A 16,545-nucleotide genomic window follows, 5' to 3' on the forward strand; every position below is an offset into this window, starting at 1 on the left:
CTGAACCAGGAAAGGAGTAAAATAATGATGATGATAATAGTCTGTGACCCAGGAGCAAGCCCAAGTGAAGGGGGTCAGGAAAGAGTCAGCTGCACCAGGAGGAGTCAGTGTGGAGTGAGGGCTCACCCTCCTCATGCTATTTCGAGAAACACACTATCAGAGTCTGCGGTCCTCAGCCTCTAAGCCCTCCCTCACGTCTTTTGTAGGCACCACCAGAGGCGATGGCCTGAAGGGGGGGGCCCTCGCTCCTGGGGAAGAGTTTGAATTTAAAAGTCATGACGCGGTGGACACATCACAGAACAGACAATCGGGAGGCAAGGCCAGGAGAGGGTTTTTGAAAAGAAACCAGGTATTTCCAGAGATAGCTCCAGCACAAAATGACACCTGGAACACAACTGGAAAAAGATCATTTAGCCGGGGCTCCTCGGCCTCCTCAGTAGGGAAGGAGCTGCCGTTCCTCACAGGGGCAGCACCAGGTCCTGCCCCAGGTCCTGCGTCTGATCACAGCCGAGCAGTGTTGAAGCTTTGTTCTCTCTGACAGACTGTGTGGAGGAAGCACAAACCCTCATGCCTTCCTCCAGGAGCTCACACTCCCGCCCACTCCCCGGTCTCTTCACAGAGGCCGCGGGTCTCCCTCGTGTCTCAGGTGACCCCCGAGGGCGAGGGGGGACTGGACCCCTGACCCCTGAGGAGGACACCACAGAGCCCTGGTTCAGGTGTTTTCATAACTAATCAACCTGGATGGGAGCTCAGGGCTCAAATCCCTGGAAATCAACACTAACACAGGGGACTCACAATACACTTCAGGTGAAACCACAGTTAAACCATAGGTTAAAAATTAAAATAAGGAGAGTCTTTCATAGGAAGAATATCAACAAACCCTGACCATGAGCTCCACCTATTTCTCCTCCGCCTGTTGGTAAACTGTTGAAATCCTTCTGTCTGACAGAACATGTCTTGTATAAGTGGCCAGGTGTCACGTAAGTATTTATGAAAGCAGCAGCCTTAGAAAGACTAATGCTGTAATAATCGGCAAAAGACTGGTGAATTCTATGGAGACTCCGTTGGAAGATTTTAGGGTTACAAGTACAACTCTAGAAGAGTGAGATTGCATAGTAATATCACTAAGTGGCTACTCTAGATCACTGTGCAACATTTTTTATAAGAATGAAAGGACCTGCAAAATTAGTGAAGAGATGCCTGCTGTCTTAAAGCAGATCTTGAACAGAATATTTATCCACCAAGGCAAATGAAGAAACTTTTTTCTCATCAGGACATACTGCCTTCATTCTAAAATGTTGTGCATGTTATTTTTCTGAAATAACAGGAGAATTCAGCCTTCAACATTGTCTCCAGATGGGAAGAGGGTTCTGACGCTCATGTCTTCTAGCACACAGCAACCAACCAAACCAACCAAGAGGCTGCAGGGCAGCCCACAGTCCCTGGAGGGGCATGAGCTCCACCGTTCACAGGAGACAGAGCCCTGCTGGCTGGCGGCATGTGAAGAAAACGGCATCTTGTCAACCAACTGAGACCCTGTTCTCTGCAGTGAGTGTATGGTACGGTGTCCAGGAAACCTAACAATTACCCACGGGGACAAGGAGCCCACTGGGCGGCTTTTGCAGCAGAAATGAAGCTGCTGCACTTCACAGTGTGCTCCTTACATGTCAGTGGAGGGTGCAGCCCGTATGGTCCTCCTAGGATGGCCTCCTGCCTCATGTATTCCTCTGCCTGCCTCTGTCTGGAGATTGCTTCCAGTCTTAAAGATAGAGAAAGAATGGCTTCAGTAAGAATTACATCACCAACTCCTCTACTAGACACGAAACAACCAATCCTTAAAAATCTCAAAACACCCTTAAAAATGTGTCAAAATTCTGTACCTTTGTTTCAGGTAGGCGACTTCCCTTCTCATCTCAGCATTTTCCCTCTCCAACGCCTGAGCCCTGAGCTGTAGGAGAAAAACACATCGATGCTCAGTTGTGGCCAACTGTGCACAAAGGGAAGGAAGGAAACAAATTCTTACCCAGTTGTCTTGGGCCTTCTTCTCAGCAAAAGCGATCTGAAAAATTCAACACATCAAGAAACACCCCACGGCTAGGGATTCTCAGGGCAACAATAACTGTCTGCATCATGTGCTAAGGACTCAGTGTGTCAGGAGGAAGGCAGGTTACCTGGTGTCTCCAGGCGATCTCTGCTTCCTGCATTTGCCTTTGGCATTCTTCAAGTCTTCTCCTATGAGTTACAAATTATTTCATCAGATAAAACACAATGCTGGGTATGATTTTAAATAGCCTGCCCAAGTCCACATTATCCAAACTACACACTTACACACATTATCTACTCGTACAAGACACATTTCATATGACCATAAATGCGCAGTAGGTTCAAAGCTGTTGCTGCATTAATTCCTTCCTTCATTATTACTTAATGCCTGCCAGGTTCTGCCTGGCATAATTTCCTTTCCCGTCCTCAGCGTTTCCCTAATTTATCCTGTACTGAGTCTCTTTCACCATCAAGTCTGATTCGTCTTTTCCTTGCATCCTTATCCTGTTTCTCAGGCTCACAACAAGTGGGTCTCTCCAGTGGTGCGGTCATGCGTATTGATGTGACTGATGTTACACCAAACCGCTTTCCTAAGGTTGATAGTAATTTATGGCACCTTCAGAAACATCTCTGTGAACCTTCTTTCCACACAGGCTGGCCAGCACTGGGGATCAGGGAATTCTTAGTCACTTAATACTTTTTCAAGTTAAAACTTTAACTTAACATGTGTAAAATTTAACATTTTTTTCCTGTGTGAAGTATCTATACAAATGACTTCTGAACATTTGTTTTGGTCTGTGTATGATATTGTGTCTAAACGTTTGAGAAAAGTTTTTTAAAAATCCATCAGGGGTTTTCTGAGCCACAGGTGTTCAGGAGCTGAACTCACTTGTACTTTTGTGTCTCTTCTTCACCCAATTTCAACTTCTCTTCTACTGCTAATAGCTGCTTCTTTTCCACCAGCTCACATCTTTTCATGTCCAGCTTCCTGAGAGGGGAAAGACACTCTGAAATTCTGCCAGTTTTCCATCCCAGAAATTGGAAGGGAAGAATTCAATGTTCCTTTCACCCTTCCCCATAAATGCACAGACTGACAAATACAGAGGAAGGAATTAAAGGCCCCCACTAATAGAGATCAAAAATTAAACTCAGGCCTCTGGCAAGTGTTTGGTATTTGGGCTTCTCTTCAGCGTCTCCATCCCTGTTCATTTGGACATAAAGTAAACACATGAAAAGCCCATGTGAGATGCACTCTGTGCCCTCCCAGGCCCAGTCTTCTGTGACTGGGACAGCGTGAGCTCACTGTGTTCCAATGTGGGAAACAAGGCCTGACCAAGTCATCACAACCAAACACATTAGGATGAAGCAAGCATTCATGACCTGTTTGATTTCTCCCATGGAGAGCCCTGATTTCAGCTGAAGCTTGGGGGAAAACCTGATTCTTTAGGAAGTATAAGAAAATGTTTGTTTTTGAATGTGGGTTAATGGGTGTGAAGTCCATGACCTCCCCCTGAGAATGACAGAAAACTCTGGACAAATTATGACCTCCACAATTACCAAACTGCTAACAAGCCAGGAAGGAAAATGAGGCCAAGATGGAGAAGAAGGAAGCCCAGGACTGGGTCCACCTTCCCCAAGGGTCATCCGTTAACTGCAGAGGAAACTACTGAGATGCAGAGCAGTCCAGCAGCTTGTGCCACACCCACTCCCTACCCCACCACGGGCACCGCAGTCAGACAGCTGGAGCTCACGGTCCATCAGTGCAGGTGATCCCTAGAGAGACCCACAGACCTTAGCTGGGTTCCATGAGAGTTACATGCCAGGAATAAAGGTGGACAGGAGACACACTGGCCTCAAGAGGGCTGACTACGCTGACTGATCTCAGTTGGTAACTGGTAACTAACTGGGTTGACAGGATGCAGCACTGCTGGCTCCCTGATCACCTGCCAGCTGTAATGCCCATCTTCTCTGCAGCAAGTTAACCTCACTCTAGGCCTCAAATTTTCTCTATTTTATACCCAATGTCTAGAATTTAATAAAAATGATAGACGCATGGCAGGTCATTGACAATATGATGCGGTTGAAACCTAAGGACAATAAAAATGGATCTGGGGGATCCAGATAATGAAGTGATTAAATCTGGTCCAAGAACCCACTAAGATCTCAAACTAAATACAAACAAGAATTCTGGTAACCAGTTAGAATGAACAGAAGCAGATTACAGAAATCAAGGCAGAAAAGTAAACACAAATCTGAACTGATTGAATATGGTAAAGAAAATATGGTGGTAAGTATCCTGAAACATTATATCTATGTAATTCCACACATTCATTTACATGACATTATCTGTCATAATTAACATGGGAACGTCTTACTCTTCAATGTACCTATTTAACTGTCCAGCAATTTCTTTAAGGAAGTGTATTCTTTGCTCCAGTCTTTGGAATTTCGCTTCCTCTCCCAGTTTCACAGATCCCGATGCAGCACGGTGGTCTTCCACTTTACCTTCAAGTTCTGTAAATATAAAACAATTGTCTTGTGTGTGTACATGTGCACTCAAGAGGTTGGATCTGGTGGGGAGTGGAGAAAGGAGAGAATCCTGAAGGCAGGAATCCACTTTTTGCCTTCCCAGTGCAAACTCATTTTTACTACAGGCATGTCTCATTTTATTGCCCTTCATGGTAATGCATTTTTTTAAAACAAATTAAAGATTTGTAGCAACCCTGAGTCCAGAAATTTTATCGGTAACACTTTTTTTCTGACAGCATTCGCTCATTTCTTATCTCTGTGTCACATTTTGGTAATTCTTGAAATATTTCATTATCATTTTAATTAAAATAGGCATGACATTCCTTTAAGGCAAAGCCTAATCCAGCGGAAGTCCCTAATTCTCAGCAATTCTGCAAACCCTGAGAGAGAGGAAGAGGCTACAAAAGAAAAATCTGAAGCCAGTAGGGGTTGGCCCATGAAGTTTAAGGCAAGATTCCATCTCCATTGCATACATGTGCGAGGTAAGGCAGGAAGAGCTAATCCAGGAGCTGCTGCAAGTTATCCAGGAGATCAAGCTAAGACAATTAATGAAGGTGGCTACACTAAACAACAGACTTTCAATGCAGAAAATTGGAAGAGGAGGCCATCCAGCACTTTCATAGCTGGAGAGAATTCAGCACCTGGCATCAAAGCTTCAATGGACAGGCTGATTCTCTTGTTAGGGGCTAATGCAGCTGGTGACAGTAAGTTGAAGCCAATGCTCATGTAACAGTCTGAAAATCCTATGTCCCATGCGAATTATGGGAAATCTACTCTGTGCTCTATATATGGAACAAGGCCTGGATGACAGCACATCTGTTTACAACATGAATATTTTAGCCCACTGTTGAGACCTACTGCTCAGAAAAACAAACAAACAAACAAGCAAAAACCCAAAACACTTCTTTCAAAATATTATTGCTCTTGGTTAATGCACCCAGTCACCCAGGAGCTCTGATGGAGACGTATGAGATGAGTGCCGTTTCCATGCTTAACATGACATCCATTCTGCAGCCCATGGATCAGGAGTAATTATGACTTTCAATTCTTATTATTTAAGAAATACATTTTGGAAGGCTTTAGCTGCCACAGATAGTGATACCACTGATGGGTCTGGGCAAATAAATGGAAAACTTTCTGAGAAGGATTCACCACTTTAAATGCCATTAAGAACATTTGTGATTCATGGGAAGAAGTCAAAATATCAACATGAACCATGGTCTGGAATGAACTGAGTCCAATCTCAATGTGTGACTTTGAGGGGCTCAAGACTTCAGTGCAAAAGGGAAATGCAGATGTGCTGAAAATAGCAAAAGAACTAGAGTTGGAATTGGAGCCTGAAGACGTGACAGAATGGCTGCAATCTCATGATAAATTGTGCACAAATGAGGAACGGCTTCTTATGGACGAGCAAAGAGATTGTTTTCTCGAGATGGAATCTACTGGTGAAGATGCTGTGAAAAATGTTGCAATAACAAAGGACTTACAAGAGTGCATGAACTTGGCTGATAAACTACTGCAGGGTTTGAGAGGATTGACTCCAGTTTGAAAGAAGTTCTACTGTGTGTAAAATGTATCAAATAGCATTGCCTGCTACAGAGGAATTGTTCCTGAAAGGAAGAGTTAATCCTGTGACAAAATTCACTGTGGTCTTATGTTAAGAAATTGCAAAAGCCACACCAATCTTCAGCAACTGCCACAATGATTGGTCAGAAGCCACCAACATCAATTCAAGGCCATCCACCAACAAAAAGATAACACCTCACTGAAGGCTCAGATGATGGCTAGTAGTTTTTAGTAATAAAGTATATTTTAATTAAGTTATCAACATTGGGGTTTTTAGACATAGCGGTATTGCTCACTTTAATAGACTATAGTATAGTGTAAAGATAACTGTTATATGCACTGGAAAACAAACAAAAAAAACTTGACTCTCTTTATTATGATATTTATTTCATTCGAGGGTCTAGAACAGAGGCCATTAACATCTCCCAGGAAGCTGACATGTGAGGTTTTCTTCCCAACAAGCAACATACCTTCCAGGTTACATTCCTCAGTATTCACGGCTCTCTGCATCGAATCCTCAGATCTTGCATTCAAAATGCCTGGCTGTAAGACAGATGTGAGAAAACATGTTCAAAAAGTAATGATCCACAGCAATGTGAATGTACTTAACACAAGAAGGATCATACATTTGGAAACAGCTAAGACGGGTCATCTGATTTATGTGCATCACAGTACAATGAAACATTGACAAAGTGATGTTCAGTTCTCTGATGTAAGTATCTCTGGGGGTCAGTAACATTTCTTACTCTCTTCTTCTTGCTGCTGAGCAGAACATCCTCCTGTACATGCATTTCTTCAGATTTCATTTTGGCTTCATGGACATGAGCTTTATTAAGAGCAATTTCAACCTAAAACATTCTCATTGATGACTAAATTCCTAAGAAAAATAATTTGAATAGTTATCAACATTTAGTTTTCTAAGACGTGAAATTGTTGTTCCTTGTGAAAGCTAATGTGTACAGTGGAAATCCTGTTGCAACTGGAGGCACTTATCTCTGAGATTCCTGAAGAGTTCATTGAAACAGCATCTTTCAAGTTCTGAGGAGATGTTCCTTTTTCTGGTATCTTCATACAGGATAGAAACAAAGCATGTACTAAGATTTCAATGAAAACTCAGGGTGATATGCTTAAAAAGTGTAACTTTTTTTTCAAAAATAAATTATTTCATTAAGTGCAAAACAAACCACAGAAAATAAATATATTAGCTCTGGTACATGTCCAAAGACTTTGGTGAGCATTCTCTCTACAAGATATTAAGGCAGTGAAAGGATTCTGAACATACAAATTTTAAAAATAAAAGAAAACAAGTGTCATACATCCCCTTACACATGCTTGAAAGCATCTGGGACGTTCCATGAATTTTGGCTTGGGGTCAAAGGCAGTGTCTGATCCAGTTGAGAGTTTACAGCAGACAGGGTCTCTTACTTCAGGTTCTAGCAATGGGACTCCAAACAGCTAGTTCTGACCCTTTGTGTCTTGCATTTCCTTCTTCAGCTGGTCCTCGTTCATTGCCAGCCTGTCAATCTCTTCCAGCAAGTCTTGGTTTGTTCTGATGGGCAGTCGCTTCTCTTCATCCCATCTGGAATCCTGTCCCTTCTCAGCCTGTATCCACAGCCACCCCTAAGTTTCCTGTGATGGCAGCTGATCCAGGTTGGCCCCAGGACAAATGTCAAGCCCATAAAAAATGCAGAACAAAGACAGGCCTTCAGGCACAAATACTGCCTGGCTTCCACAAACTTCCTCCTCACTGGACAATGGAAGACATGCCTGGGTGACAAGGGGAAAGCAAGGGTGGGAAACTGCTCATGTCAAAGAGCTCATAAATGAGTGTTCCTAGTGGAATATAAAGAAAGTTTCCCCAAATTCACATGGAAAATTCTGTTTAACATCAACAGAGCAAGGGCTGTACAACTCAGCTAGATAACTTCCTTGACCTCTCAGGTATTTCCTGGCATTTTCTATGTATCTTGGAGGGCAGTGTGAGTGGTGAGAAAACCCCCTAGGTTGTGAAAATAAGACATATTTCCATAGAAAAAAGTCACGGAGGTCTTAGTCCGTGAAATTCTGGATCATTGTTCATAGGGAGGTTCAGCTCCCAAGCTCCCACAGTCTACTGTGCCCAAAAGCAAGAGGAGCTGGAGCTCTCAGCTTATCCAGTGCACAAAAAGCCTCAGAAACCCAATCATGGTCAACGTGGCAGCCAAACTCTTAACTGAGCACTGACGCTTGGCATTCTGATCCCTTGCTGACTGCAGTTTCACTTGAACAATTTGAATGAAGTAATTCAAATATTCATTAACCCTCTCCATGGTTTTGATGTTCTCCTTCAACAAAAACATATTGAATCAGTAACAATTACTCACTACTTTCATTTCTGTTTTCAGAATGTAATCTAGGAAAAGAAGATGTTTGTACCTTAAACTTAAGTGCTTCGTCAGAGAACATCTTCTTCTGCCTAATGGTCTCCTCTAAGCATTTCTTTGAATCATTTGTCTATGCAAATATGCAATAAAGGAAACAGAATTACAATTATTAATTACACTGCTAGTTTAACCTATCTTGTGTGTAACCCCTCCCACTAATATAGAAAGTAGTGCTTTACATCTATGACACTTGCTTTATTTATTTTTTTATTGAAGTATAATCAGTTACAGTGTGTCAATTTCTGGTATACAGTATAATGATTCAGTCACACACATATATGTACCTATATTTGTCTTCACATTATTTTTCATTATAGGTTACTATAAGATATCAAGTAGAGTTCCCTATGCTCTACAGAAGAAATTTGTTTTTTATCTAGGACACTTGCTTTGAATCTAGATCTCTTATAGAAAATATGGGACAGGACAGTGGGATGAAAGAAAAGAGAGCCAGATAACTGAACTACCAGAGGGGGAAGGGATTGAAGGTGAAGTCACAAAAAATATCAAAAGGACAATGATACCTTCTGCTCCCAAGTGGATATATTTTCTGCAAGTTCTCTGTTTTCATTCTTTAAATTATTGATCTTCTCAGTTATGTGCTTTATAGTAACTAAAAGGAGATAAAGCAATTTCTCATATTGGTAGGAAAACCCAGTAGAATTGAATTATCCCAATAGATTAGTGGCAGAGACAAACCTGGCTGGCACTATGAGTGTAATTAACTTTTTAGCTTTACTATTGTGCCTAAAGAAAGCAAATTTTAGTCAGTGGCATTTTAAATGTGAGATCACTGAGACTCCTAGTTCAATTATTTTCAAAGATGCAGAAACACAATAAAAAGTCTTCTCCTAAGTTCTCTCCCAGCTATAAGCACCATTCTTAGAAAATTCAATTCAAATACTTTTGACATCACCAGAGATGAAATAGAAAAACCAAGCATCCTATCCCCTTAACATTCTCTCCTCCAATTATTAAGGTAAGTAAACGTGTCCCTGTTTAAAAAACAAACAAACAAAAAAACCCTTATTCCATGCAGGTTCATCCCACATCCAGGCCCTATTGGCAGCACCACAGAAGGCAAGTTCAAAATGTCTCCTGATTGGACCTGCACAGGCCTCCAATGTCTTCCTGCTGCCTGGTGGATCATCTTTCATGAAAAACATGCTTGGGGCCCTGAAGGACAAGGTCATTGGGATTAAACACTTGGTACAATGTCACTGGAGGACCTGGATAATGCACAGTACCTAAATGACAAGTTTTCCATTGCCAGGAAGAGAATGTTCCCATCACTGCTTCAGGAAAACAGCACACAAAAAGCACCCAGTCACAGAGAAGCCCACATGTAAAGCTCTAGAATGCAGCCCTCAATTCCAGACTCCTCTCTCAGGCATTTAATTCTCTCATCTGACCACACAGCACACATGCATCTTCTCTCTGCCCAGTGTGGAAGCTCTGATGCTGAGATCCCTCTTCTCAACACCAGCACTTCTGCATCCGTTGTGACCAACACCAGCATTCGAGGGCCTGCTGAGCGCCAGGCAGCCACTGTGCCTGCCGCACACAGCCCCACTCAGTCAGCAGGGTCTGTGAAGAAAGCTGTGTCCTCAGGCTGAATCACTTTCATGAAGTCCCCGCTGGCATGAATGGCTCCCTTCACTTCTGAGTCACAGTCCATGGTTTCCCTTCGGCTGTGACACACACCAGCTGGCTACATCTGCATCCCTCCCTAAGCCTGGAGAGTCCTGATAGGCTCAAGTAGTGTTTCAGCACCTTTAGTTTTCACCAAGAGCCAGGTCATGTCAGGTACTCACTCCAAATGTTAAGACTCTTCTCATCACCTACTTCCTAAAGGTTTCTATACAAAATTAAACTCATCCTAGTCTCCCTACTCCTGTGACCCTCCTGGTCTCTTAACTCAATAGATGCCAACTTCCTCCACGGTGTCATTTATACACCATCCCCAGGAGTAAAACTTTCAAGAGTTATGAAGTCAGTTAGACATCAGAAGTCACTGTGTTTGCTCTTAGTTGAATTAAAACCCACATCAAATCCCAGTATTGAGAAAATATTACAAAGAAAACTAGACCCGAATATCTTACCTTGATACTTTTGAGGCTTTTCCTAGGAGAGGAAGAAACATTAAATTTGATGTCAAAACATGTAATTAGTAAATATATAGTTTCTAATAAAATATAAGAAGAGTAATCCATTGAAATTACAAGTATCACTTTGGTTCAGCATAATGATTCATATAATTAAAAAATCAGGAAAAATCAGAATTTCCTACTTAAGGCATGATCTTTCACTCACCATTTCTGATAGAGAGCACAAAAGTAAATAATTTACTTTAGAACAAAAGATCTCTTTACATTCTATTAAATAAACACAAATCTACTTAATTTTCATAATGCATATTTATGTTTGATTACAGTGAACTATTTTACTTTCATAATATATTGTCATAAATACACTAATGCATCATTTGTCTAATTTGTTTTTGTCAAACCAAACATCCATACTGTAGTCCAGAACCTGGATTGTTGTATAAATGTCAGAGAGAGAGAGAGAGGAGAAACTAAAAGAAAAATAAAGGGAAAATCTTTATACTAAGATACACCCCTATCATTCAATGAAAGTTGTTTGGAAATCTTATACAGAGTTGACTGAATTGATAAACAACTGTAACATGTGAGTTCCTCAGATTTTTCAAGACCACTAAAAAAGGGGGGGACATGAAATGAGACATCAGATGAGAATGATAGTGGGCAATGGCTGTAACAAAAGCACAAGCAACAGCAGGAAAGACAGCTACCATTTTCAAGAAGCAAAATTTCCACTTAACTAACTTCTGTTCAAGTTAGTAACATAAAAGGAAACAAAGAAAAGGTCTGGACTTCTGGATTCTGGCCTAGGCATGCAAATAAAATGTCCAGTGACTATAAAAATTCCTGGCAGGTGTGATTAAAAGGACCGTGTAAGGTACTTTAGTAATACTCACAGCAAGGACGGTCCTCCAGATGAACACCAGGAAAGCAAAAATTCTCCAGCAGGCAGTAAGAACAGTAGCACCCTGCAGAATTCCATGAACATCAGGCCCAGGATGGGAAAGGAGAATCAGAGTGTGGACGACCTGAAATAATATTGGAGATAATGAGGAATCTCAGAGACACTCACAGTATATCTGTCACAAAGAATCCTCTTTAGAAACCCTAAACCACACCCCTCAAGTATCTCCTCAGAGAGGAGAGAAGGGACACTTGAGTTCAAATGGAGCAGGAGGAAGCTCTTGGGACTGTGGGTATGTTTACTGCCTTTGTTTGGAGATAAGTTTCATTGCTGCACACATACGTCAAATATCAACAAACTGTACTCATTGGAAAGGTGCTGATATTACAAGTAAATACACCACACTAAAGCTATACAAAAAAGCCTGATCCACAAAATGTTAGAGTTTTGATTTTGCTGACGGACACATTGCAAATATCTTAAAAATAGTTAAAGAACTTAACTTATGAATGTAGAAGCCAACTTGAAACTGAAAATAAGCAAGCACAAGCCTACAGGGGATGGGAAGCCTTCATCTTCTATTGTATGTTCATGAAGTAACTGAATAAACTCCTATGAAATATCTCCAAAAATATACCCAAAATGTATGGGAAAATAGCAATGAAAATGTGTTAAAATAAAACTGAGATTAATACACAGAGAGATATACCTTTACGTTTATAGATTGGACATGACTGAGAACGTGGATCAGCTACTGTTATCATAATACCAAAGTTACTATTCCAACAAAAATTAATTATAATTTATTTTAGCCCAACTTTCTAAAAACCATGGAGGTTTTCTTTCAATGTTCACTTTGACTCTGAACCAGAGCACCTAATGTCAGACTTCTGAAATATATAAGGATTTGTATAATTCAGCAGTCTTGTATAATGATTAAAACTATGAGAATGAAGTTACGTAAAAACAGGATTCAAAACAGTCAGTACAAATAATTCACATGCATATTTCATAGTGTTGCACCTACGTCAATTAACAGCAACCATGAGAGCTAATTAGTATTTCTGGAATGTATGGTCACCAAAACAAAAGACAAACACATAGTTTTGTCAAAACTAGATTTCTAAGTATTGCAGGAGGGAATAAATGCACAATGCAATTTGTACTAATTCAACATCAAGACATCAAGCTTCAGTTTTGTGCAAATAAAACCTCTCTAGAAAGCAGCGTCTGAAATTGGTAACATTGTTGTTGTCAGCTCTCACAGTTGAGGTCAGTAAAATGTGTGCTGGTGGGAAACATGCACGGTCTTTGTGTAGCTGCTGTCTGAGAGAGCAGTGGCTCTCGGCACAAAGGACAGACATGCAGATCAAAGGCACAAAAAGACAAACACCATCTGGTCACTAACTGGTAAAACACCGTCTGTCATGGGTATGCTTGTTACACACGGCACTGTCTAAATGCTGACATAAGTAGCTGACTCCTACCTAGACTGTATCCACCAGGGCCAATGAACCCAGGTTCTGACAGTCAGTGGCCATGAGCAATGGTGGAGGAGGACAAGTTAGTTTATCCAAATGCTCAAAGATGTGGTAGGGAAAGAGGGCTTAACTAACCTATGAGAACTCAGCCTCATTCCCTTTGAGGGAAAAAAATTCCAACAAAGATTACCTAGAAATGTCCTCCTTAGTAGGCTCAAAAGAAACAGAATAGATTCCTCTTGAGTTGGAGGATTCATATGGCATGATTCTGCCTCAGTGCAAAGGTTGTTCCTGACACTTGATTTTTCCTAAGAAAAATAACCCTAAGAATCTGGTGCTTGCCCATCAGAACAAACCCACTTTAATCCATGAGGTGTTCTCAGTCTCTTTTTCTTGGGTGTGGAGGTGCTTTTTCCTGACAGAGTGAAAATTTCACAGTATGTACCTGAATTTTCTTTATATTTGGACAATTCTAAGGACATAAAGGACACTCTCTGCTTTGGGGAAATCAACTCTCTGCACATGGACACTTCACTAAAGGGAGGACAACTCGTCCACCTCCTGGTCATGTCACTCCTAGGCATTTCCCCATTATAAATATCCCAGCAGGTTGTTGCCACTGACTTTCACATTGACTGGGCTCTCAAGGCTCCCATCAACCTAGTTGGACACAGAGTCCCTGGGGGCAGCCTCCAAGATGAGAAGGAAAGGGGTGACCCAGAATTTGCTAGAAGTCTGATAGAAATAAAAGCAAAAATAAACATATGGAACTTAATTAAACTTGGAAGCTTTTGCATAGTAAAGGAAATAATAAGCAAAACAAAAAGACAACCTATGGAATGGGAGAAAATATTTGCAAAAGATGAGACTGACATGGGCTTAATTGCCAGAATATATAAATAGGTCACACAACTGAATAAGAAAAAAAACAAACAAGCCAATCCAAAAATGGGCAGAAGACCTAAACAAGCAATTCTCCAAGGAAGACATACAAATGGCCAATAGACACATGAAAAAATGCTCAATATCACTAATTATGAGAGAAATGAAAATCAAAACTACAATGAGGTATCACCTTACACCAGTCAGAAGGGCCATCATTCAAAAGTCCACAAACAGTAAATGCTGAAGAGGGTGTGGAGAAAAGGGAATCCTCCTACACTGCTGGTAGGAATGTAGTTTGGTGCAGCCATTATGGAAAATAGTATGGAGATTTGTCAAAAGACTAAATATAGACTTAACATATGATCAAGCAATCCCACTCTTGGGCATATATCCAGAGGGAACCTTAATTCAAAGAGACACCTGCACCCCAATGTTCATAGCAGCATGATTTATAATAGCAAAGACATGAAAACAACCTATGTGTCCATTGACAGATGACAGGATAAAGAAGCTGTGGCATATTCATGCAATGGAATACTACTTGGCCATAAAAAATAATAAAATGATGCCATTTATACCAACATGGATGGACCTGGAGAATGTCATTCTAAGTGAAGTAAGTCAGAAAGCAAAAGAAAAAATACCATATGATATCACTTATATGTGGAATCAAAAAAAAAAAAAAAGACAAATGAACTTATTTACAAAACAAAAACAGACTCACAGACATAGAAAACAAACTTATGGTTACCAGGGGTGGAAAGGGGTGAGTAGGGAAAACTTGGGAGTTTGAGATTCATGGATACTTATCTATATAAAGTAGATGAACAACTAGCTTATACTGTAGAGCACAGGGAACTATATTCAATATCTTGTAGTAATTTATGGTAAAAAGGAATATGAAAATGAATATATGTATGTTCCTATATGACTGAAGCATTCTGTTGTATACCAGAAATTGACACAACATTGTAAACTAACTATACTTCAATAAAAATATTTTTTAAATTATAGGGCTATTGAATATTTTCATTACATTAAAATTTCTGGAAAGAATACACTTCAAAGAGAAAAAAAACAGTTGTTAGATGTTAACAAACCGGAAAGCACAGAGCACAAATGACATTTCACTGTTTAACAGACTAGCACAAACCCAATGCTTAGATCCCACTGCTCCCAGGGCTGCCGAGCTTCACCACTAGGAAGAGTGTGCTCCAAGGAACACACACTGCACAGGGGCTGGACCCCAAATGTGTACAGCTTGAAGCAGGATCTTCACAAGCTTTCCAGGAGCCAGTCTAACTATGACTTCTAGTAAATAAGAGTTGCTCACTTTTTAAAAAACAGCTTTATTGAGATATAATTAACACATCCCCCCATTTTAGACATACAACTCAATGGCTTTTAGTATATTCACACTTCCTTCTTTGCTGCAATAAAGTAACAATTTCAGGTTTCATCCCGTCAACCGTGCTGTGTTTGGCCCAAGAGGTCCTGACAGGACCCAGATCTTGATGAGGACGCCGGTGGCCAGGGCTACTTCAGGCTGGTCAAGAAACCTGTCCTGAGGGCCTCAGTCTTCACCAATGATGAGTTCCCATCAAGGACCCCATGAGAAAGCAGTTACTTAACCACAGCGTGAAAGAGCCCAGGGAAAAGGAGGAAGCCCCTGACGCCCGATGTTTACTCACAGCTCATGAGGTATGGGTTACTCACAGATGTGGGATACCCCAGCAAGTGGGACCTCATCCCCTCCATGTCCTGGTCCTCTCAGGGGCCCTCAGGTCCCCATGCAGGAGGAAGGGTGGGAGGGGAGGGGAAGAAGGAAGGGGTAGGGGAGCAGGGGGGAGGGGAGGGGTTGGGGATGGGACTGGGGAGGGAGTGTGACAGGAAGAGGGGTTGGGCACTTAGTAGGAGAAGAAGGGGGCACAGAAAGGATGAAGGTCAATCAAGCTCTTGAGGGGAGGAAGGAGGGTTCAGTCAGGTCAGTAGGTCAGCCGGTAAGCAGGTCAAACGGACTCTCAGGAGCAGTTGGAGGGGATGATGCTTTATACTCTCTTTCAACCAGTCACCTGCCTTCACCGCTGGCACCTCACAGTGGACATTCTGGGTGACCTCACTTTTAGAATGGGCCCCCCCTACCTGATCCCCCACCACCAACTGCCATCCAACCCTGGGTCCTCAATGCAAACTTTTCCGACCTTATGCTTTCTTGTCCTTCCCAACCCTGGTCCCCTGCCCCCTACTTCTGGGTGCTCCTTCCTTCTCCAAATTCCCAGGGTTTCCCTTGGGCAGTGGCTGAAAAACATGTAAAGAATGACAGAACAAAGAGGAATCAATTACACAAGCAGAGTGGGAGGTCTTCACTCCGCCTCGCTCAGCACTTCATACAAAAGGCAGACACAGCGTTCACAAGATGGAGAAGATCTTAACAGCAAACCATCTTAACCACATTGCCACACCTATATGGCCATCCTTATCTGTAGTACACCAGTAGATGACACATTAACCTTAGGTACATGATACATACATGAAAATAAACCCTATTATTATGGCCAAAAATATATATAACTATAAAATATAATTACATATTGTCACACCACCTACAT

General features: G+C 41.5%; 1 protein-coding gene across 15 annotated transcripts in view; it reads right to left on the reverse strand.

Moving 5' to 3' along the window:
* LOC105081366 (transport and Golgi organization protein 1 homolog) overlaps window positions 1–16,545 on the reverse strand; it is a 31,586-nt gene that overhangs the window by 5,461 nt on the left and 9,580 nt on the right. For 8 of the 15 annotated variants that reach the window (XM_074375050.1, XM_074375056.1, XM_074375053.1 and 5 more), the window contains exons 6-15: window positions 11,563–11,694; window positions 10,664–10,685; window positions 9,086–9,174; window positions 8,554–8,631; window positions 6,609–6,681; window positions 4,431–4,557; window positions 2,933–3,031; window positions 2,172–2,232; window positions 1,881–2,059; window positions 1,665–1,759 (exon numbers count right to left, since the gene is read on the reverse strand). In XM_074375050.1, coding sequence (XP_074231151.1) covers window positions 1,665–1,759; window positions 1,881–2,059; window positions 2,172–2,232; window positions 2,933–3,031; window positions 4,431–4,557; window positions 6,609–6,681; window positions 8,554–8,583 — 664 coding nt within the window. In that variant the 5' untranslated portion in view covers window positions 8,584–8,631; window positions 9,086–9,174; window positions 10,664–10,685; window positions 11,563–11,694. Of the gene's footprint in view, window positions 1–314; window positions 1,760–1,880; window positions 2,060–2,171; window positions 2,233–2,932; window positions 3,032–4,430; window positions 4,558–6,608; window positions 6,682–8,553; window positions 8,632–9,085; window positions 9,175–10,663; window positions 10,686–11,562; window positions 11,695–16,545 lie in introns of those variants that run through there. The other 7 variants (XM_074375052.1, XM_074375057.1, XM_074375060.1 and 4 more) reach the window with 7 other exon arrangements.

This window comes from Camelus bactrianus, chromosome 12 (assembly GCF_048773025.1).
Source record: "Camelus bactrianus isolate YW-2024 breed Bactrian camel chromosome 12, ASM4877302v1, whole genome shotgun sequence".
Taxonomy (NCBI): Eukaryota; Metazoa; Chordata; class Mammalia; order Artiodactyla; family Camelidae; genus Camelus; species Camelus bactrianus.